Source organism: Pan troglodytes, chromosome 15 (assembly GCF_028858775.2).
Source record: "Pan troglodytes isolate AG18354 chromosome 15, NHGRI_mPanTro3-v2.0_pri, whole genome shotgun sequence".
Classification (NCBI taxonomy): Eukaryota; Metazoa; Chordata; class Mammalia; order Primates; family Hominidae; genus Pan; species Pan troglodytes.
Genome location: NC_072413.2, coordinates 86,778,508 through 86,802,068, shown reverse-complemented (window position 1 = coordinate 86,802,068; position 23,561 = coordinate 86,778,508). Strand labels below are relative to the sequence as shown.

The 23,561-nt window shown below is 40.7% G+C and overlaps 1 protein-coding gene across 13 annotated transcripts in view; it reads left to right on the top strand.

Moving 5' to 3' along the window:
• Positions 1 to 378: 378 nt before the first annotated feature.
• Positions 379 to 23,561, top strand: part of EML5 (EMAP like 5) — a 182,342-nt gene continuing 159,159 nt past the window's right edge. For 5 of the 13 annotated variants that reach the window (XM_054666214.2, XM_063793029.1, XM_063793030.1 and 2 more), the window contains exon 1: positions 791 to 1,025. In XM_054666214.2, the coding sequence (XP_054522189.2) occupies positions 829 to 1,025 (197 nt within the window). In that variant the 5' untranslated portion in view covers positions 791 to 828. Of the gene's footprint in view, positions 1,026 to 23,561 lie in introns of all 13 variants that reach the window. The other 8 variants (XM_054666218.2, XM_054666220.2, XM_054666219.2 and 5 more) reach the window with 4 other exon arrangements.

Below are 23,561 nucleotides of genomic sequence, written 5' to 3'. Positions count from 1 at the left end.
GAAAGCACTATGAGGCAGCAAGACACACAAGGTATCAAGCGTAAAAAAGAGAATTTAGCATCCCGGTGTGGATTTTCCCAGGCAAAAACGTGGCCTACGCGGGGTGCAGGGACCGTGCGGAACCGGCAGGTGCTTCCCGGTTGAGGACGCAAAGCAGCGGGAGCCCGGGGTCGCCGAGGGTCCGCCTGGGCTTAAGCAGCTCAACGAGGGAGGGCTCACCGGCCCGCGCACGTGCAGAGACGCGGTCCCAGCGACTCCGCAACTGGACCGTGGCCCCGCGAACTCCAGCCTCTTCTCGGCTCCGGGAGGGGCGGAGTGAGCGCGGGAGGGGGCGGGGCCACGCAAGGCCGCGCGCCCGCCGCTCGGCTCGGCTCGGCTCGGCTCGCTCGGTTTCGGGGTGCGCGGCGCGGGTCCGCTAGGCTGTGGCTACAAAGCCGCGGCGGGGCGCGAGCGCCGCAGGTGACCGGGGCTGGGAGCTGCGTGCGCGGGCGGCGGCTGAGGAGCTGGAGGCGGGCCCTCGCTCTCGGCCCAGGCGCTACGGGCTGAGGAGACTAGGCGAGCCGAGGCGGGCGAAGGGCTCTGGGCATCCACTTGACAGCCGGCGGCGCTCGCGGCCCTCAGCATGTTCCGCGAGGCGAGGGTTTTCCTCCCGCCTGTGGGCTGAGGCGGCGGCGGCCCCCGAAACGAGATGCACCTGACGGGCGCGGCTTAGAGGACGCGGCTGGCGGGAAGTCCCGGCAGCCAGCGGGAAGGCTTTCGTTGCCGGGCCGCCGCCGCCTCCCGTCGCCGCCGCGGGCCCGAGCGGGAGCGGCGGGTGGGCGCCCCGACATGGCGGCCCGGAGCGCCCCGAGCTGCCACCTGCGGCTCGAGTGGGTGTACGGCTACCGGGGCCACCAGTGCCGCAACAACCTCTACTACACTGCGGCCAAGGAGATCGTATACTTCGTGGCGGGGGTCGGCGTGGTGTACAGCCCGCGGGAGCACAGGCAGAAGTTCTACCGGGGCCACAGCGACGACATCATCAGGTACCGGGGAGCGGGGGCCGCCGCCGTCACCCTGCAAGCCGCTCCCGGAGTTTGCAACCGCGGGTCCCTCTGGACGCCGTGACCGCTCCTGCACGGAGCATCACCCCGAGGGGAATCCGCAGCTGTCTCTCTGGTCCCGAGTCCACCAGTTAACACCCTGCAAATGCCTTTCCCCTCTTCCTCGTCTAGGGACTCTCTCTCGGGTCCGTGCAGGAAGATCAGGTCCGCGGATCCACCGGGCACCCGGTTTGACGGCTTTGTCCCCTTTCCCACTCCATCAACATTACGAAAACTGCGAAAAGGTTATTTTGGTGGCACTTTATTCCGTTAGATCCTGTGAGAAATTTCTTATTAAACGCATTCTTAAAGCACCCGGGGTGGGGGGAAACCCTTTACCTAATAAAGGACTGATGGAAGCACAGCAAGCGGTGGGCTGCTCCCGGGGAGCGCGCCCAGGGTGGCGTCCTGAAGGGCTCTCACCTCCTGGCCGTAATTATTAGTTCAGGTTTCACCGCCTGCTATTATCAGCAGAAACCCCGGGCAACCTCCAGGCAATTCACTGGATGTTAAAATGTGCACACCTGAAGGCAATTTAAGGTAGGTCTTATCTGAAGAGGCTGCTGAAAACTTCACTGATTTCCAGTTCTCTTCATCTTCATTAAAATACTCCTAAATAAGCTACTTTTGTATTTTCTTAAAATTAAATCGCTGTTGGGGGGCTATTTTTAGTCTTCCTTGGACAATAACTCAAAGTTGGTCCCAGAGCTTGTTGACATTTCTTTAGTGAGCGGTATATTTGAAATGTAATTTTCAATCAGTGTCTTAGTACAACTTTTATGGTAAAGTCAAGAGCTTCAGAAATCATTCTAGGCCACTGATTATTGCCTCAAGCACAGCATTTTTTGTCCTTTACAGAGGAAAATATATTAAAAGCAATTGAGAATGTGTTTGTGTGGTGCTCTTGGGGTTTTATCAAAGATTCTACGATTTGGGTTTGGTTACAAAATGTTATTCCCTCATGTATGTTGCACGGGATTTAAATTGGGCATTTCAAATACGGTACCTTGGTTTGAAGTCTTGTAGGCAAGAAGCCCTGGTATGTAAATTCCACAAATAAAGTTGTTCTTCTGTTTTGCGTCTCTGTACATCTATAATATGTAAGAGGGAAAGGATGCCTAGGACAAACAAAGGTAGGGTAAGATGGAGTAAAGATAAGAAAAGACAAAATTGAGATTGCAGAGTAAGGAATGAGGTGGTGCTATGTATTCAGTTGGTTTTTGTTTGTTTGTTTTTGTTTTTTGGACACCAGAGTGCTTTTTCAGATTGTATTTAATGTATTACTTTGAAAAGGTAACTGATAAGTCATTTCATTTTTCTCAAGCTGGGACTCTGTATCGTGGTGATTAGGGTTACAGACCTATAATAGCCCAAATTGCTGATGGAAAAACAAAACTAAAGTAAACCCGTAGTAATTATTTATCTTCTTAGTTATCCCAAGAGTAGAGTTTACCCCAGTGTCTTATCTTTTTCCCTAATCCTTTCAAGTCTCCCTTCTTTTCCGTATGTTAGGTCTCCCAAAGTACCAGGCATAGTAGCTTTACCTAGCTGGAGCAGCCTTAACTGAAGCCCTGCTCCAGATAATTTAGTCTATTAGGTTGAATTCAGCTGGTGGAGTAAATGTGAAGGATTTTGAGGTCTTCTCGTGGTACACTTGTATTGTTTTTACTCCTTGGGGGTTATGAGAGCAGTATAGCACTAAGGTCTTCTGAAACTAGATATGATTTATTTGGTGAGGTAAATTACATCTTGTTCTTCTAGCAGTAATTAGAAGCTGTGTTATATGTCACACCGCTTAAATTTCATAATTGTGTTTCAGTAAACTGTAAGGAAGGTAATGCTTTGACTTTCTTTTGGTATAGTTGCGCAACTTATACAAAACAACAAACATACTCGAATTTCTCATCGTTGAATATACATGCTCATGATTTTATCCAAATGACACATCTTTAATGTATAACAATGAAAATAAGTTTCCTGAAAAGTTTCAATGAGGGAGTGAAATCTGAATCATACAGCATCTTGAAATTGGTGGCACAAATTTAATATGATACTGAGAATATAATTTAGGAATCAGTGAAAGGGCTCTGGACATTTTATTTCAAATAGTAATGACAGATCATTCATGTTTGTGAAACATATTGAGCAAATATTAAAACCTCAATATTTTTTCAGTTCAGTGTTTGACTTGTGAGTATAGAAACAACTCTAGTAATTTTTAAATTATGCCACAGCAGAAGATGTAATATTCACAAATGTGATGCATAGTGAAAACCAATGTTGCTGTAACCTTAGCTTTAGTAATAAAAAGTCAGTGCTGTTTTCATCATCTGTTTTGTTTCCACCTTTGCCTGAAACTTATGTAAAACTTATTGGTCAAATATTACTTAGTCTGAGGATAGAACTGTTCCAGAATGAGCAGATCATTGTCCTCAGGTTTTGAAAATGTGAGTGCAATGTTGGTGGTAAAGGCTGAATCATGACTAGTCTATCATTTGCTTACTGGTTCTTTGACCATTTTATTATCACCTGGGATTGCCAATGGTGGTGCCACATGACATTTCATCATTTTCTCAGTGTTGCTTGTAGTTCTCCATCTTCTTTTTGCCATCTACTTGTGTATACTTCTCTAGTCATTTATCTTTTAGTTATATTTATCTTAGTAACTCGTTTATATAGCAATTAGTTTCAATGTCAGAAATAATATAGGGCTTTTGGGGTCACTTTTTTGTTCTTTTTCTCAAGTTATATTGATAAAATTCTCTAGTTATTCTATCAATATAAAATCTATAAATCTATAAAATCTGTATCTATAAAAATCTCTAGTCTAGATTTAAGACTAAGTTATAAAATAAGCTACTACCAGTTTTAGCATAAGATGCACATCTATACCTTGGTCTATATTTTGAAACTTTTGCCAGTTGTTACAAGAATGCGATAGCTTTTTTTTTTTTTTTTTTTTAAACTGAGACAGGCCCTTGCTCTGCGTCACACAGGCTATAGTGCAATGGTGCAATCACTGCTCACTGTAGCTTTGAAATCTTGGGCTCAAGTGATCATCCCACCTCAGCCTCCCCAAGTGGCTGAGACCACAGATGTGGGCCATGATGCTGGGCTATTTTTTTTTTTTTTCGGTAAAGATGGGGTCTCTGTATGTTGCCCAGGCTGGTGTGCTGGACTCCTGGGCTCAAGTGATCCTCCCACTTCCGCCTCCCCAAGTGTTGGGATTACAGATGTGAGCCACCGTGTGCAGCCAGAGTGCATTATCTTTTCAAATGTATTATTCTAGGTACTTCCCGTAAGCAAATTTTTGCAAGATTGTTCTTAAGGATATTATTGAGAGTTTACAAATAATCTATACCAGTGAAGACCATTGATGGAATATAATTAACTTGGGGCATTTTGTTATTTGACTCTGCTTTCCTTATGGGAGTCAGAGCCCATTGTTTATGTATTAAGTAGGTATAGAATTTAGAGTACTTTTTTTTTTTTTAACATAGCGAAAGGGTCTCACCAGTTGGTGATGAGCTCAAATGACGATGCATCTGAAATATTTTGAAAAGTATACCACACTATATGGTTGCAGGTTAAAATAATAACTTTTCATTGCTTCTATGTATGGCTTTTTTAAAAGACAAAATGAAGGGTGTAGAAGCTATTTTCTTTATTTGTGGTAAATCGTGTTCTTAAGAAAAAATACTGACCAAGCCTTATTGTGGTTTAGTAAAAGTGGTTTTTGACAGCTCAGTATTTATGGTATAGAAACTTAATTTATTCAACACAAGTCAAAATTGTAATTGGAAAAGCGATTCAGAATGACATTTGCACGGTAAATAGATTTTTTTTGTGTTTATATGGGTTCAGAGTAGCAACTTTTTAAGCTCTGGTAGGAATTACTGGAAACCTACTTATAGTCTACTTAATGCTTCTAGATACATGCTCATGATTTCCCAAACCTGGCTTATCTTCAAAATAGTTTGAAGAGCTTTTCACCAGTTTCTAGCCTTTTGCTCAAACGCACAAAGTCAGAATCTTCTAGGGTTGGAGCCCAGGAATCTATTTTTTTAAAAGTGCCTCAGATTATTCTGTTTGGGAAACACATTGCCCCCACCATGCCTAGAATTCTTAACACAAGCCGTTTGAGAAATGGGCATGAACCCTCTCCTCAAACCTGATACCAGAGTTTTCTTAAGCACTGTGCAGTATGTAGAAGTAGTGCTTCAAAAAGTATTAGAAAACATATTTAATAAAATGTCCCTGTGCTTAAGTAACTAGAATTAGATGGACTTAACATTTATTTATAGACCATGTAACAATTATATTTGGTAAGATTTCATTTTATGTGTTGCAATATCAAAATATTTATGGTTTTTTAAATATTGCATAATTTAAGGGATAAAATTAAGAGATGTTTTCCAGGAAAAGTAGGAATTAACTAGAATAATAGTTGAAATTGTAATAGATGTGTATTAAGTATATATTCTTTAGGGAGAAGCCAGATTATTAGATTTACATTTAATTATTTTCCTTTATTATTTTATAATGTCTTATGTGCAAATATGCAGACAATTAATAAAACATGTTTTGGATATACATTAAGGAAAACGTGGAATAATGAATTATTAGAAGCTATTAAGAACTTTTATTTCAAAGTTTTCTCATCCAAGAAATATTTGTTGAGCTTCTGTTTTGTGCAAAAATCCCTGCCTTAAGATACTCAGAGTTTAGACACAATCAGATGCTCAATGAGCATATGTATACTAGGAATAGCACTAATGTACCTGTGATATGGTATGTACATGGGGATATAAAAAGTTCACAATGTCTCTTATAGAATATAATACCTAAGCTAAGTCTTTGAGGACAATAGGGAGAAGGGTCATCAGAAGAAATGAAAGAAGGTATAGCATTCTTGGAAGAGGTAACATTGTGTGCAGTGGTTTTGTGTTATGAGAGAATATTTGAAGAATTTGCTTATACTATCTTCAGTTCCTTTTCTCCCATTTACTCTTGGCTTTGTTCTGTTTCACCATAGCAGTTCTTGTTGAGGTTACCAGTGACCTCTGCATTGCCAAATCCAATGGTTATCAGTTCTCATCTTATTTGATTTTTCATCATGATTTGACATAGTTGGTTCATTAGTCCGTTTTCACGCTGCTGATAAAGAGATACCTGAGACTGGGAAGAAAAAGAGGTTTAATTGGATTGACAGTTCCACATGGCTGGGGAGGCCTCAGAATCATGGTGGGAAGTGAAAGGCAGTTCTTACATGGCGGCAGCAAGAGAAAATGAGGAAGATGCAAAAGCCGAAACCCCTGATGAAACCATCAGATCTCGTGAGACTTACTACCATGAGAACAGTGTGGGGGAAACTGCCCCCATGATTCAAATTATCTCCCACTGGGTCTCTCCCACAACACATGGGAATTATGGGAGTACAATTCGAGATGAGATTTGGGTAGGGACACAGAGCCAAACCTTATCAGTTGGTTACTCACACCTTCTTAAGACCCTTTCTTAAGTGGCATTTAGGACATATCTATTTCTTGGTTTACTTGTTCTTTCAGCAAATATTTACTGAACACCTATTATTTGCCAAAGACTATTCTTATCACTAGAGATATGGCAGTGAACCAAACAGATAAAATTGCCCACCCTTATGGAGCTTTTATCTACTGGGTGGGGAGACACAGAATAAAGAAGGTAAAATTTATATATGTGTGTAAATTTTTATATATGCATGTATATATGTATAGTTTGTAAGAGCTAAGGAAAAGAAGGTGAGAAAATGCGATAGAAACTATTGGGAAGAGTTTAGATAGGTATTTAGATAGGGTGGCCAGGAAGACCTCACTGTAAAGGTGACACTTAAGTAGAGACTAGGAGGTGAGGTAATGTGCTGTGTGGAAAGGACATGTTAAGTAAAGGGACTATCAAATGCAAATGCCCTGAAGCAGAATGCCAGTATTTTTGAGGAATAGTAAGAATGTTAGTGTGGCTGGAGCAGAGTGAACTTGAAGGAAAGTAGTAAGAAATGAGGTCTGATGAGCTATGGTGGTGGGGGCAGATTTTATAGGCTATTGAGAGGATTTTCACTTTCCCATCTGACAATGGAAGTTATTGGAACTATTTAATCAAAATAGTGACATAATTTGACTTATGGTTTAACAAAGTCACTCTGGCTCCTATGTTGAGAACAGACTGAAGAGAGGGAGGGGCAGGATGGAAGCAGGGAGACCACTTAGGAGACTGTTGCAGTAATCCAGTCAGGAAGTATTGGTGGCTTGGACTGGGGTGGTAACAGTGAAAGTACTGACAAAAGAGCAAATTTTTATGTATTTTGAAGATAGAGGTAGCATGATTTACTAATGGATCACATATAAATTGTGAGAGAAAAGAAAGGTCAGTGATGATCACAGAATTTTTGGTCAGAACAGTTGGAAGAATGGAGTTGCTGGCTACTGAATTGGGAAAGAGTGTTGGAAGAGCAAGTTTTATATTTTGGACAGAAGGAAAGATCAACAGCTCTGTTTTATTTTACTAAATTTATTTTAAATTTTTGTGGGTACAGAGTGAGTTTATCTATTTATGGGGTACATGAGATGTTTTGATACAGGCAAGCAGTGTGAAATAATCACATCAAGAATTGGGTATCCTTCCCCTCAAGGCTTTATCCTTTGTATTACAAAGAATCCAGTTGCAACCTTTTAGTTATTCTAAAATGTACAATTAAATTATTACTGACTATAGTCACCCTGTTGTGCCATCAAATGGTCTTATTCATTCTAACTCTTTTTTTGTACCCATTAACCATCCCCACTTCCCCCTGAGTCCTCCACGACCCTTTCCAGCTTCTGGTAACCATCCTTCTACTCTATGTCCATTAGTTCAGTTGTTTTGATTTTTAGATCCCACAAATAAGTGGGAACATGCGGTGTTTGTCTTTCTTTGCCTGGCTTATTTCACTTAACAATCTCCAGTCCCATCCATGATGTTGCAGATGACAGGATCTCATTTTTTTATGGCTGACTAGTACTCCATTGTGTATATATACCACGTTTTCTTTATCCATTCATCTGTTGATAGACTCTTAGGTTGCTTCCGAATCTTAGCTATTGTGAACAGTGCTGCAACAAACATTGGAGTGTAGATATCTCCTTGATATCCTGATTTCCTTTCTTTTGGGTATATGCCCTGCAGTGGGATTGCTGGATCATATGGTAGCACTATTTTTAGTTTTTTGAGGAACCTCCAAACTGTTCTCCATAGTGGTTGTACGAATTTACATTCTCCATATCCTTTCCAGCATTTGTTACTGCCTGTCTTTTGGATATAAGTCATTTTAACTGGGGTGAGATGGTATCTCATTGTAGTTTTGATTTGGAATTTTTATTATGGCTTTGATCTTGTTATTTGTTATTGGTCTGTTCATGTTTTGGATTTCTTCCTGGTTCAATCTTGGTAGGTTGTATATGTCTAGGAATTTGTTCATTTCTTTTAGATTTTCAAATTTAGTGGCATAGAGTTGGTCATAGAAGCCACTAATGATCCTTTGAATTTCTGCAGTATCAGTTGTAATGTCTCCTTTTTCATTTCCAATTTTATTTGTATCTTCTTTTTTTTTTTCTTAATGTGGCTAAAGATTTGTCAATCTTGTTTAACTTTTTTAAAAAAAACAACTTTTTGTTTCCTTGAAATTTTGTATTGGCTTTTTAAAATGTCAATGTCATTTATTTCTGCCCTGATCTTATTTCTTTCTACTAATTTTGGGTTTGGTTTGCTCTTGCTTTTCTAGTTCTTTAAGATGTATCATTAGTTTATTTGAAGTTTTTCCTTTTTTTTGATGTAGGCACTTACAACTTTAAACTTCCCTTTGAGTACCGCTTTTGCAGTATCCCATAGGTTTTGTTATGTTGTGTTTCCACTTACATTTGTTTCAAGAAATTTTTCAGTTTCCTTTTTAATTTCTTCATGGACCCACTGGTCATTCATGAGCATATTGTTTAATTTCCACGTATTTGTATTCCTCTTGTTATTAATTTCTAGTTTTATTCCATTGTGGTCAGAGAAGATGCTTGATATTATTTCAATGTTTTTCAACACTTTAAGACTTGTCTTATGACCCAACATACAGTCTATCCTTGAGAATAATCCATGTGCTGAGGAAAAAAATGTGCATTCTGTAGCCATTGGATGAAATATTCTGCAAATATCTATTAGATCCATTTGGTCTATAGTGCACATTAAGTCAGATGTTTCTGTGTTAATTTTCTGTCTGGAATATCTGTCCAGTGCTACAAATGGGTTGTTGAAATCTCCAGCTATTATATTGGGGCCTGTCTCTCTCTCTAGCTCTAATAATACTTGCTTTGTATATCTAAGTGCTCTAGTGTTGGGTGCATATATATTTAAAATTGTTATATCTTCTTGCTGAATTGACCCCTTTGTCATTATACGGTGACTTTGTCACTTGTAGTTTTTTTACTTCAAATCTACTTTTTCTGGTATAAATATAGCTACTCCTGCTCTTTTTTGGTTTCTATTGGCATGGAATATCTTTTTCCATCCTTTTATTTTCAGTCCATGTGTGTATTTATAGGTGAAGTGTGTTTCTTGGATCAGTGGAAGCTCCATTGATCTGTTCCATTGATCTGTTCCAGTGGATCTTCCATTGATCTGTTCATCCATTCACCTACTCTATTTCTTTTGATTGGAGATTTTAGTCCTTTACATTTACATCATCCTCCAGACTGTGGCTGTCTTTTCACAGCTCTACTAGGCAGTGCCCTAGTGAAGCTGTGTAGGGGATCCAACCCCACATTTGTGTGTGGGGGCTCCAACCCCACATTTCCTTTACGCACTTCCCTAGCAGAGGTTCTCCATGAGGGCTCCGCCCCTGCAACATACCTCTACCTGGACGTCCAGGCGTTTTCTTTTCTTTCTTTCTTCCTCTTTTTTTTCTTTTTTTTTTTGACATGGAGTCTCACTCTGTCTTGCCCAGGCAGGAGTGCAGTGGCTCAATCTTGGCTTACTGCAACCTCCAGCTCTTGGGTTCAAGCGATTCTTCTGTTTCAGCCTCCTGAGTAGCTGGGACTACAGGTGTGTGCCACCACCCCTGACTAATTCTGTATTTTTTGTAAAGACAGAATTTCACCATGTTGGCCCGGCTGATCTTGAACTCCTGACCTCAGGTGATCCACCCACCTCAGCCTCCCAAAGTGCTGGGATTACAGGTGTGAGCCACCGTGCCCCATCCAGGCATTTTCATACATTCTCTGAAATCTAGGCAGAGGTTCCCAAACCTCAGTTCTTGTCTTCTGCACATTTGCAGGACCAACACCATGTGGAAGCTGCCAAGGCTTGGGGCTTGCACCCTCCAAAGCCATGGCCTGAGCTGTACCTTGGCCTCTTTTAGCCACAGCTGGAGTGGTGGGGACACAGGGCACCAAGTCTCTAGGCTGTATGTAGCAGAGGTGTCTTGGACCTGGCACAGGAAACCAGTTTTTCCTCTGAGGCCTCCGAGCCTGTGATGGGAGGGGCTGCCGCAAAAGTCTCTGACATGCCCTGGAGACGTTTTCCTTTTTGTCTTGGTGATTAGCCTTTGGCTCCTCGTTCTTATGTAGATTTCTGTAGCAGGCTTGAATTTCTCCCCAGAAAATGGGTTTTTCTTTTCTACTGCATCATCAGGCTGAAAAATTTCCAAACTTTCATGCTCTGCTTCCTCTTGAATGCTTTGTCGCTTAGAAATTTCTTCCACCAGATACCCTAAATCATCTCTCTTAAGTTCAAAGTTCCACAGATCTCTAGGGCAGGGGCAAAATGCTGCCAGTCTCTTTGCATAGTAAGATTGATCTTTACTCCAGTTCCCAACAAGTTCCTCTTCTCCATCTGAGACCACCTCAGGGTGGACCTTATTGTCCATATCACTATCATCATTTTAGACAAAGCCATTCAACAAGTCTCTAGGAACTTACAGACTTTCCCACATCTTCCTGTCTTCGGAGCCCTCCAAGTCTTTAGGAAGTTCCAAACTTTCCCACATTTTCCTATCTTCTTCTGAGCCCTCCAAACTGTTCTAGCCTCTGCCTGTTACCCAGTTACAAAGTCACTTCCACATTTTTGGGTATCTTTACCAATTTACTGAATTAGTTCGTTCTGACACTGCTAATAAAAACATAATCAAGACTGGGTAATTTGTAAAGGAAAGAGGTTTAATTGACTCACAGTTCTGCAGGGCTGGAGAAGCCTCAGGAAACTTACAATTATGGCAGAAGGGGAAGCAAACATGTCCTTCTTCACATGGTGGCAGCAAGGACAAGTGCGGAGTGAAGAGGGGGAAAAGCCCTTTATAAAATCATCAGATCTCATGGGAACTCACTATCATGAGAACAGCATGAGAGTAATCATCACCATGATTCAGTTACCTTGTCCAGGTCCCTCCCATGTCTGGGGATTATGAGAACTACAAATCAAGGTGAGATTTGGGTGGGGACACAGCCAAACCATATCAATAAGAAATGCAAAGAGGGGATAAGGATATACAAAAGAAGTGATGACTATTTTTAGTAATTATAATTAGTGGTAGTATCATTGGTATTGTTATTCTAAGTCTGTGGTGTGTGCAAGGTGGGATAAAACAAATCAGTAATTTGGGGACATTCTGATTTATAAATCTATTACATTTGAGAACCAAAATTCTCAGGATGGAAGAAAAAAAATCAGATGTAACTGTGAAGAACTGTGAAAGTTCTGCAGTTTTACCCTACTGGAAAGTTACTAGGAGCCTATCACAATTTCTTAGATGCTGACAGAACACACCAGCTTCTGGGTCAGAGACAAAAGGATTTATCACTTTGTATATGCACAGAAAACAGCATGAGCATTGTATTTGTATCAGTCATCTTTGCCCACCTAAACCCACAGGGTGATATAGAGGAGCCTAAATTGTGAGTTTACATCACAGCTAAGTAACCTGGAGTTTAGGGAAACTGAATCTTTTATAATAGACTGCAAACAAACCTGCTTGTGATGGTTAGTTTTCTGTGTCATCTTGGCTAGGTTATATAGTACCAGATGATTTAATCAAACATTAAGTGAGCTGTGAAGGTATTTTATAGATATGATTAACATCTTATCAGTTGGCTTTCAGGAAAGGAGATTATTCTTTATAAGGGGCCCCACTCAGCCAGGTGCAGTGGCTCACACTTGTAATCCCAGCACTTTGGGAGGACAAGGCAGATGGATCACGAGGTCAAGAGATCGAGAGCATTCTGGCCAAGATGATGAAACCCCGTCTCTACCAAAAATACAAAATTAGCTGGGCATGATGGCGCGCGCCTGTAATCCCAGGTACTTGGGAGTCTGAGGCACAAGAATTGCCTGAATCTGGGAGGCGGAGGTTGCAGTGAGCCAAGATCGCGCCTCTGCACTCCAGCCTGGATGACAGAGTGAGACTCCATCTTAAAAGAGAAAAAAAAAAGATTTTTTATAAACATCAACTGCTGCCCTGCCCTGTGGATTTTAGACCTGTCGGTCCTCACAATCATGTGAGCCAATTCCTTGAAATAAATCCATTTGTATGTATTCTATTCTGTTTCTCTGCAGAACCCTGACTGATAAAGTGTCCTTTGTGCTGGAGAGAGATACATTTATTATACTGAACAGTAAACAAATCTACCCTTTGTGCAGAGGGAGATATTATCTTTATTTTTCAAGTCTGTTTGCTATACAAATATCCTCCAAAAAATAGCCTAGAACAAAGACAGTCAATACCTGTGCATTCAAAATTTTCAGAAACATGGGCTGGGTGTGGTGACTTATGCCTATAATCTCAGGACTTTGGGAGGCTGAGGCAGGTGGATCACTTAGAGGTCAGAAGTTCAAGACCAGCCTGGCCAACATGGTGAAACCCCATCTGTACTAAAAATACAAAAATTAGCTGGATGTGGTGGTGTGCTTCTGTAATCCCAGCTACTTGGGATGCTGAGGCAGGAGAATCTCTTGAACCTGGGAGGTGGAGGTTGCAGAGTGAGCTGAGATCACACCACTGTACTCCATCCTGGGCAACAGAGCAAGACTCCATTTCAAAAAAAAAAAAAAATTTTTTTTCCAGAAACATGAGAGATCCATAGAGAATTATTTCCTCACAGTAACATAGAAGTAAAAATTTTGTAGTTCTGGATTTGAATTGGAAATGTCCATATAACTCACAATGTATCATATATGCATTTTTTTTTAACCTAGTTCTATCCACTGAAAGTTTACAAAACTGTGACAAAGCCAGTATAGATAGCAAGTCCCAGACTCTGGACTTAAAATTCATTCCTCAAGATAAAAACTAAGGATTAATGGAGAAACAGCTGATCCTGGTTTGCACCTAGAATATCTTGACATCAGAGAGCAGAGGATATATAAAAGACTAGTAGGGTGACAAACAAAGTTCCAAGGAGGCAATATGAAGTGACTTCTACATGGGACAATTTGAGCTTTTTAATTAGGGTAAGAATTGCAGTAAATTCAAGTTCAAGGTAATTGGTCACCTTCTAAAGATGACAGAGAACCAACTCATTTTCTTGGGAATGATGTAAATAAAAGGAAAGACGTGCCATTATCCCTTGTTAGCCTTTATTATATAAACTGTTGATACTATTGGACATTAAGTAATTAGCCATAGGTCTCATAACTTATCAGTGGCAGAAGGCAGGATCTGGTTCAGTTCCCTTTCTGTTGAGTAAATCTATATTTCTGTGCTATATATAAACTTCTGATATGATACTCATAGTTTCGCTTTCTCTTTATGGCTTCAGGAAAAAAGATATTAGAAGAAGGCTTTAATCAGTCAAGATAGACTAAATTTTGGTATGGTAACAAATATCCCCAAAACCTGGATTGCTTAATAACGAAGGTATATTTTTCATACCCATCATTAATTAATTTCCCTAAGGGTTCTGTTCTTTGTGGTTGCTCTTGAACACAGACTAATGGAGCGGTGATTACCTTGAACATTGATGGTTGCTTGCGCCAGAAGAAAAGAGAGCTCCAAAAATTCTCACATATACAATCTACAATCTAAATGCTTTAGCATGGAAGTTTCATCACATAGGCTCCTAACTCATTTGAAAGAAACCCCAAAAACTAATAACATTGTTCCAACCAACCACAAAGAAGCCCAAAAATGAAATCCTGTTATATGCTTAAAAGGGAGAAAACCCAAATATCTTTGATAAACTGCATTATTGATCCCTGAAATATTTAACTTACCACTTTGTTTTGTTTTGTTTTTGAGATGGAGTCTTGCTGTGTCACCAGGCTGGAGTGCAGTGGCACATTCTTGGCTCACTGCAACCTCCGCTTCCCTGGTTTAAGTGATTCCTCTGCCTCAGCCTCCTGAGTAGCTGGGACTACAGGCGTGCGCCACATTGCCCAGCTAATTTTTTGTATTTTAGTAGAGACAGGGTTTCACCATGTTTGCCAGGATGGCCTGGATCTCCTGACCTCGTGATCCACCCGCCTCGGCCTCCCAAAGTTCTAGGATTACTGGCGTGAGCCACCACACCCAGCCACTTACCACTTCTTAACCTTCCACAGTTCTATGTCCAGAAACAGAAAATAACAGAATTGTCAATATAATATATACTTAACAGGGCAAACCACAGTGGCTTCTGAGAAAAGTCGTACACTCAAAATTGAAGTTTTTAACTCTTGTGTACCTGAAGAGAGCCCCAAACTTGCAGGAATCCATACAATATTAAACAAATCTTTATTGTTATTGATAAGTAAGAACTTACTCTTGCTGTTTTGTTATTTGTTTTCTTGTTGTTTCATTGTCTTTTTTTCCTTCTTTCATTCAGGTCTTATTTTAGTTAAGGTGATGTTCTCTGGTGATATGATTTAGTTTTCTGCTTTTTATTTTTTGTGTATCCATTTTATGTCTTTTGGTTTGAGGTTACCATGAGACTTGCAAATACTATCTTATCCATTATTTTAAGCTGATAACAACTTAACACTGTTTGTATAAACAAAGAGAAAACAAAAACTCTATGCCCTAACTTGGTCCCCTCATTTTTAAAAATTTGCTGTATTTTTTGAGACAGGATGTCACTCTTTTGCCCAGGCAGGAGTAGAGTGGCACAGTCTTGACTCACTGCAGCCTTGACTTCCCAGGCTCAGGTGACCCTCCTACCTCAGCCTCCTGAGTAGCTGGGACTACAGGTGTGTGCCACCATGTCCAGCTAATTTTTGTAGTTTTTGTAGAGATGGATTTTGCCATGTTGCCCAGGCTGGTCTTGAGCTCCTGGGCTCAAGCAATCTGCCTGCCTCAGCTCCCAAAGTGCCGGGATTACAGGCATGAGCCACTGTGCCCGGCCCATCCTCCTGCTTTTTAACTTTTTGTTATCTCTATCTTATTGTACTGCGTATGTCTTAAAAAGTTGTTGTAGTTATTATTTTTATTGGTTCATTTAGTCTTTCTACTTAGTATAAGAGTAGTTTACATACCACAGTTGCAGTGTTATAATATTCTGTGTTTTTCTGTGTACTTACTATTACCAGTGAGTTTTGTACCTTCAAAACCCACTTGGGATTACTTATTGCTCATTAATGTCCTTTTCTTTCTGATTGAAGTACTTCCTTTAGCATTTCTTGTAGGACAGGTCTGGTGTTGAAATCCCTCAGCTTTTGTTTGGGAAAGTCTTTGTTTCTCCTTCATGTTGAGGGATAATTTCACTGGATATACTATTCTAGGGTAAATTTTTTTTTACTTCAGAACTTTAAATATGTTATGCCACTGTCTCCAGGCTTGTAAGGTTTCCACTGTAAAGTCTTCTGCCAGATGTATTGGAGCTCCGTTGTGTGTTGTTTCTTTTCTCTTGCTTCTTTTAGGACCCTTTCTTTATCCTTGATCTTTGGGAGTTCGACTATTAAATGCCTTGAAGTAGTCTTTTTTTGGGTTAAATCTGCTTGGTGTTCTATATCCTTCTTGTACTTGGATACTGATATCTTTCTCTAGGTTTGGGGATATCTTTTTCTGTTGTTATCACTTTGAATAAACTTTCTACTCCTGTCTCTTTATCTAACTCCTCTTTAAGGCCAGTAACTCCTTTATTTGCCCTTTTGAGACTATTTTCTAGATCTTATAGGGGTGCTTCATTGTTTTGGTTGTTGTTTCTGTTTTTTTCATTTTTGAGACAGGGTCTTGCTCTGTCACCCATGCTGGAGTGCAGCAGTATAATCTCAGCTCACTGTAACCTCTGCCTCCCAGACTTAAGTGAGCCTCTCACCTTAGCCTTCTGAGTAGCTGGGACTACAGTCATGTGCCACTATGCCCAGCTAATTTTTTTTTTTTTGGTAGAGACAGGGTTTTGCCATGTTACGCACGTTGGTCTTGAACTACTGGGCTCAAGCAGTTCACCTGCTTCGACCTCCCAAAGTGCTGGGATTATAGGTGTGAGCCACCATGCCCGACCCACTTCATTGTTTTTTATTTTTTCTTTTGTCTTCTCTGATTAAAATAACCTGTCTTCAGACTCACTAATTCTTTCTTCTGCTTGATCAATTCTGCTATTAAAGGACTTGGATGCATTCTTCAGTATGTCAATTGTATTTTTTCAGCTCCAGGATTTCTGTTTGGTTCTTGTAAATTATTTCAGTCTCTGTTAAATTTATCTGACAGAATTGTGATTTCCTTCTCTGTGTTATCTTCAATTTCTTTGAGTTTCTTCAACACAGCTATATTTTGAAGTCTCTTTCTGAAAGGCCACATCTCTCTGTTCCTCCAGGATTGGTCCCTGGTAGCTTATTTAGTTCTTTGGTTAGGTCATGTTTTCTTGGATGGTGTTGATGCTAGTAGATATTCTTTGGTGTCTTGGCATTGAAGAGTTAGGTATTGTTGTCTTCACTGTCTGAGCTTGTTTGTACCAGTCCTAGGGAAAGCCTTTCCAAGATATCTGAAAGAACTTGGGTGTTGTGATCTAAGCTGTATCGGCTTTAGGGGGCACCCCAAGCCCAGTAATGCTGTAGTTGTTGCAGACTCATAGAGGTGCCACCTTGATGGTCTTGGACAAGATCCAGGAGAATTCTCTGGATTACCAGGCAGGCACACTCTTACTCATTTCTCTTACTTTCTCCCAAACAAATGGAGTCTCTCTCTCTCTCTCTCTCTTTCTCTCTCTCTCTCTCTCTCTCTCTCTCTCTCTCTGTCTCTGTCTCTCTCTCTCTCTTCTGAGCCACCTAAAGCTGGGGGTGAATGACATAATCACCCTTGTGGCCACCACCACTATGATGGTGCTGGGTCAGACCTGAAGACAGCACAGCACTTTGTCTTGCCCAAGGTTTGCTGTAATCAGTCCCTGGTTACTGCCTATGTTTGCTCAAGGCCCTGGGGTTCTACACTCAGGTGGTAAAGCCGGCCAGGCCAGTGTGCTTCCCTTCAGCGCTGTGAGTTCCCCCAGGCTTGGGTGGGTCCAGAGGTACCATCCATGAGTCAGGGACTAGAGTCAAAAACCTTAGAAGTCTACCTGGTGTTCTGTTGTACTGTGGATGTGCTGGCACTCAAACCACAAGGCGCAGTCCTTCCCACTCTTCTCTCTAAAGACAGAGGAGCCTCTCCCTACAGCCACTGCCTGCCACCACAGGCCATGGAGAGCATTACCAGACTACTGCCAATGTTCCCTTAAGGCCCAAGGGCTCATAAGTCAGCTTGTGGTGAATGCTGCCTGGTCTGGGACTCACTTTTCAGGGCAATGGGCTCCCTTCTGCCCCAGGGCAGGTCCAGAAATGCCATCCAAGAGTCAGGTTCTGGAATTGGGGACCCAAAGATCCCACTTGGTGATCTACCCACCCCTATGGCCATGCTGGTACCTAAGTTACAAGACAAAGTATTTACTTTTCACTCCGCTTTTCTCAAGCAAAAGGAGTTTCGCCCCATGGCCACCACAGTTGATAATGTGCTGTATCCTACCTGAAGCCAGCAAGCCTCAGAGGCTCACTTAAGGCCCTTGACATAGTACCCGGGTGTTGCTACTGGTTATTCAGGGCCCAAGGGCTATTCAGTTAGCAGGTGGTGAATGCTGCCAGGAGTAGGTCCTTCCCTTCAAGGCAGCAGTTTCCCTTCTGTCCCAGGGAATAAAAATGTTGTCTGGTAGCTAGGGCCTGAAACAGGGGCCTCATGACTTTGACCAAGCAACTCTGTTTTAGAAGTGTTCTATTTGAGATTATCTGATAGACAACCAAGTGGGGTTTTAAATTAGGCTGTTGAACATACATGTCTATAATTCAGGGAAGCAATCTGAGCTGGTATAGATTTAAATGTTATCAGCATATAGACAGTATTTAAAGCCATGAACCTAGATGAGACCACTGAAGGAGTGAGTTTAGATAAAGGATCTAATAAATGGATTCCTGTGGCACTCCAACATTTTAATGTAGGGGAGATGAAGAACTGACAAAAATGTGGCCAGAGAAACACGAGAAAAACCAAGAGTATAAGATCATGGAAGTCAAGTGAAGAGAGTATTTCAGGGAGAAAGGAATTATCAGCTGTGTCCAATAAGATGAGGACTGCTTCACCTTAGCGAAGTTTTGCTATAATTGTATTGTAATCATAAGACTCCCCAAAAGACTGTGTATGCCCAGGGGAAAAGGAAGAGCAGGAAGAAGATGAGAAAATGAGTCATGTCATTATTGGTACACAAAACTAGCCTCTTTCAAGATTCGTTCCAATGTATAACTATTATGTATTCATAACATTTCTTAAAAACAGATTTGTTCCAGCAGTTTCTGCTTTACTTGGTTATTAAAAAAATGACACATAGCTGGCAGCCCTGGATCGTTGCTTCTGAAAAGTGTGGTCTTCAGACTAGCAATGGCATCACCTGGAAAGTTATTAAAAAATACGAATTATCTGGGCTCACTCCAGATCTACCAAATTAGAAACTCTAGGTGTAGAGCCCAGTAATCAGTTGTGTGGTTTTGTTTTTTGTTTTTTGTTTTCTGTTTTTTGCTTTTTTGAGACAGAGTCTCTCTCGTCACCCAGGCTGGAGTGCAGTGGCATGAACTCGGCTCTCTGCAACCTTTGCCTCCTGGGTTCGAGCGATTATCTTGCCTCAGCCTCTCAAGTAGCTGGGACTACAGGCACCTGCCACCACGCCAAGCTAATTTTTGTATTTTTAGTAGAGGTGGGGTTTTACCATGTTGGCCAGGCTGGTCTTGAACTCCTGACCTCTGGTGATCTGCCTGCCTTGGCCTCCCAAAATGCTAGGATTACAGGCATGAGCCACTATGCCCGGCCCCAGTAATAAGTTTTTATCACCTCCAGGTGATGTTAATATAATCTAAAGTTTGAGGACACTGCTCCAGATTCCTGATTCTCAACCCTGGCTGCTTAATAGAAAGTTAAAAGAAAACAAACAAAATAAAACCACCAATGGCCAAGCCTTACCCAAAGAAATTGTGATTTAATTTGTTTAGGTTGGGGTCCAGGTATCGTTTGTTGTTTGTTTCTGTTTTTAATTTTTAAGCTTCCCAAATGATTGTAATATGCAGGCAGGGTTGAAAACCACTGCTCTGGATTTAATAGTAATCCGTGTTCAGGTGCTGGGCTAGGAGTCAACCTGAAAGAACCTCAGGACCTAGCCAAATCCATTCATTTACTATTATGCGTTATATGACAATGTGGGTAAGTACTGGGACCTCCTTAAATACTCTGGGCTTCTTGCCTAAGGCCCTCCCATGCTGGATATTCCCTGTTTGGAGATTTATTACCAAGCAAAGTTTTTGTTTTCTATTGGTGGATCTGTTCAGTGTCATCATGAGCTGAAAACACCGAAAGACAGATATCCTGCATTATCAGTCCAGAAAAATGCTCACTCGCAGGGAACCTGGAAGGTCATAATTATGTGCATCCTGTATGATATCAAGTGAGGTGTACTGTGACCCAGTACACCTCAGTGAGGTAAATGATGAGATCAGATTTATGTTATTTTTAAAGATCACCTGGCTATGCTGAGAAAGCTCTAAAGGGAAGCAATAGAGGAATAATGGTAGGTAGACAGAAGGCTACTGAAGTAGTTGTGATGTAAGATGAATGCTGGTTCAGATTAAGATTGTAGCAGAAATGACGGTGATGATAGAGCCAGTAGGACAGGCTAATAGAATGCATGAGATGAGTGAGGAAAAGATAAGTAGTAAGGATGAAATTTAGCTTCTTGGTCTGAGCAATTGAATGGATGGTGATATCATTTACTAAGGCAAGGAGGAGCAGATTGGAAAGGTAAGGAGGAAATCAGATTCTCTTTAGGATGAGTTAAATTTGAGGAATGTATCCATTGTGCTGACCTAGAGATACAGGGTTGGGAGTTATCACAGTCTATATGCATTTAAAGCTGTGGGACTGGATGAAATCACCTGGGAAAGGAAGGGAAAACAGCCAAGACAAAGCCCTCATACACTTTAACATTCAGAGATGGGGTGCAGGAGATAGTGCCTACCAATGGAGACAGAGAAGGAAGGACTGATAAACTGTGAAGTCAGGAAGCCTAGAGAGGAAAGTCTTTCAAAAACGTGGGTGGTCAGTTATGTCAAACACTACTGAAAAATGGAGGGGAATAAGGACATACAGTTTATCATTAGGTTTGGCAATGTCATACATGACCTGGAAAAAACTGTTTCAGTGAAGGAGAAGAGATGAATGCCTACTTTGAAGTATGTTAACACAATAAAGGGAGTGAAAAAGATGAGACACCTCTTTTGAGAAGTTTTGCTTTGAATGAGGAGCAGAGAAATGGGATGATGGGTAATTGGTCAAGGGAATTGTTTTTTAATGGGTATATTTGAATGGTAATAGGAATGACTCAGTAGTGAGGAAGCAATAATTCCAGAAAGCATAGTTCTAGGAGTAAAGTACTTGAAACTAAGGAGAATGGGACCTAGAACACAAGCAGAGAGTTCAAGGAGTATAGACATAAAGAGAAGTCAGAGTCTGCCAGTACAGTTAGATTAGTGAATTTCATGGGAATGAAGTATCTTCTTTAATTCGATCTATGTTAATCATTAAGTACAAGACAGGCTTATCTGCTGCAAGGCAGAGGTTGATAGGGGGGAACTGTGCTCATGTGAGAGTTTGGAGGTTGAGAGAAGGATGCACATTTACCAGCTAAGTGTTTAATAGAGATGTCTACTAGTGTACAGTGCTCATTTGAGATGTGTGAGATAAATGTAAAGGAACATTGATATATTTGCATGTAAGAATGGAGATTTATGAGGAAGATGATAGCTCACTTTATGTTTGTTTAACATGTTATTTCCTTATAGTTATGATAAATTTAGAGATTAAATACTTAAAGCAACTTAATATGTAATTGTGGGATTTGATGACAGTGCTTATATCTAATTAATTTCCATTACTCAGCAATATTAATAGGAAGAAGAACTTTTAAAAAATCTGTTCTTTCCATATATTTCAGATGATAGTGTCACAATATGGATGGGTAGTAATCTTGTTAAATGTTTTAGAATGGGAATATACCCTCAGATGATTACATCTGTCATTTGTCTCCCAAATTAATCCATAAATGTTGAGTTTTTACTATATGTTCAGCAATATACTAGGCATGATGTGGATGAAACTTAACTGTAAGATATTAAGTTAACCTGAAGGATACCTGAAAACACTCGTGCTTTCATTCTCATTAAGAAAATTGGACCAATCGGAAGAGAATCTTCAGATTCCAACTGTCCAAAAGCAATACATTCAGCTCCTATCCAATATTAATCCTGCTGCTTGTGTACTAGATCCCACTCTTTTTTCCCTGTTTCAGAAACGTTCTTATCTTAACCTACATCAGCATTTTTTCTCTGTACTGAATGGTCTCTTGTCAACAAATGATGTGAAAAACAACTGAATATCTATTATGAGGAAAAAATGAACCCCAGCATATACCTCACCATATATAAAATTTAAAAGGTGAGAGGTAAAACTATAAAATTTCTAGAAAATGCATAGGAAATAGAACACAAAAAGCATGAATTATAAAAAGTAAAATTATAAATTGAACCTCATTAAAATAACTTATCAGACCTCCAGGTAACTGAAGACAATGGCAGGTATGTAGTAAGTAACCTCCTAAAATCTCTTCTCCAGACTTTCTGTGCAAACCATAGCCCCAGCATTACTTAAACAGAGAATACCAAAACTGCAAAATGACTGTAAGTAAAAAGAGAAAAAGAAACAAATTTCAGCGGCCGTTTCACAAGCGCTCTTTCCTCTCCTCTGCTGCTGAGCTTTGTTGCGAACAATGAACCTAAATGACTGAAAAACAGTGTCTTAACAGTATCTTAACTGTAAGGATAAAGACCAAAAAAAAAAAACAAAAACTGCACATAATGCTGTAATCTAGTTAGTAAAATTGTCCTCCACAGGGCTACCAATTCTGAACTGTCTTTGTGTCTACTAAAGTAAATAGACCATAGATTATGAGAGCCTAGTTTCTCACTCTTGGAGTAAGAAGTTATAAATAAAGGGAGAAGTCTTAAATGAGCCCTGTGGTTTCGGATTAGAATCTGAAGTGTTGATACGAATTCATGATTTTCAAATACTTAGATACAGAATGTATCTATGTATACAGACTATAGAATGTATGCATGGGTTAGTATACATAACTATATTTCCTAGTTGAGACAATCTGGCCTGTCACCTATTTTTTGTAAATAAGGTTTTAATTGAATTCAGATATGACTATTTGTTACCTCAGTATTTTACAACTGCATTTCTATTACTGTCCCCTAAGGAGCCCTTTTAGATATTGTCTTTTCTCTAAACACCTGTATTAGTCCATTCTCACACTGCTATAAAGAAATACCTGAGACTGGATAATTTATAAAGAAAAGAGGTTTAGCTGGCTCACAGTTCTGTAGGTTGTATAGGAAGCATAGCAGTTTCTGCTTCTGGGGAGGCTCAGGAAGCTTCCAGTCATGGCAGAAGGCAAAGGGGAGGCAAGGCACTTCACATGGCTAGAGTAGAAGGAAGCGAGGTGGGGAGATCTCATGAGAACTCACTATCATGAGAACAGCACCCAGAGGAAGGTGTAAACCATTCATGAGAAGCTACCCCATGATCCAGTTACCTCCTATCAGGCTCCACCTCCAGCATTGGGGATTACATTTCAACATGAGATTTGGTTGGGGACACAGATCCAACTATATCAATGCCCTCACCCACTACAAAATTTTAATAGCACAGATATGCTGTATATCAGTTCCTATATTGAATGTATTTCTGTGCTTTATGCAATCAGACCTCTATGCATTTAAGAACTAATTTTTGCCCCTTCGGAGATGATATTGCTCCCAATGGGAATGCATGGTTTACATATTATCTATGGCTGATTTAGTGTTATAATAGCCCAGTTGAGTAGTTGTGACAGAAACTGTATGGCCCACAGAGCGTAAAACATTTACTCTCTAGCCCTTTCCAGAAAAAGTTTG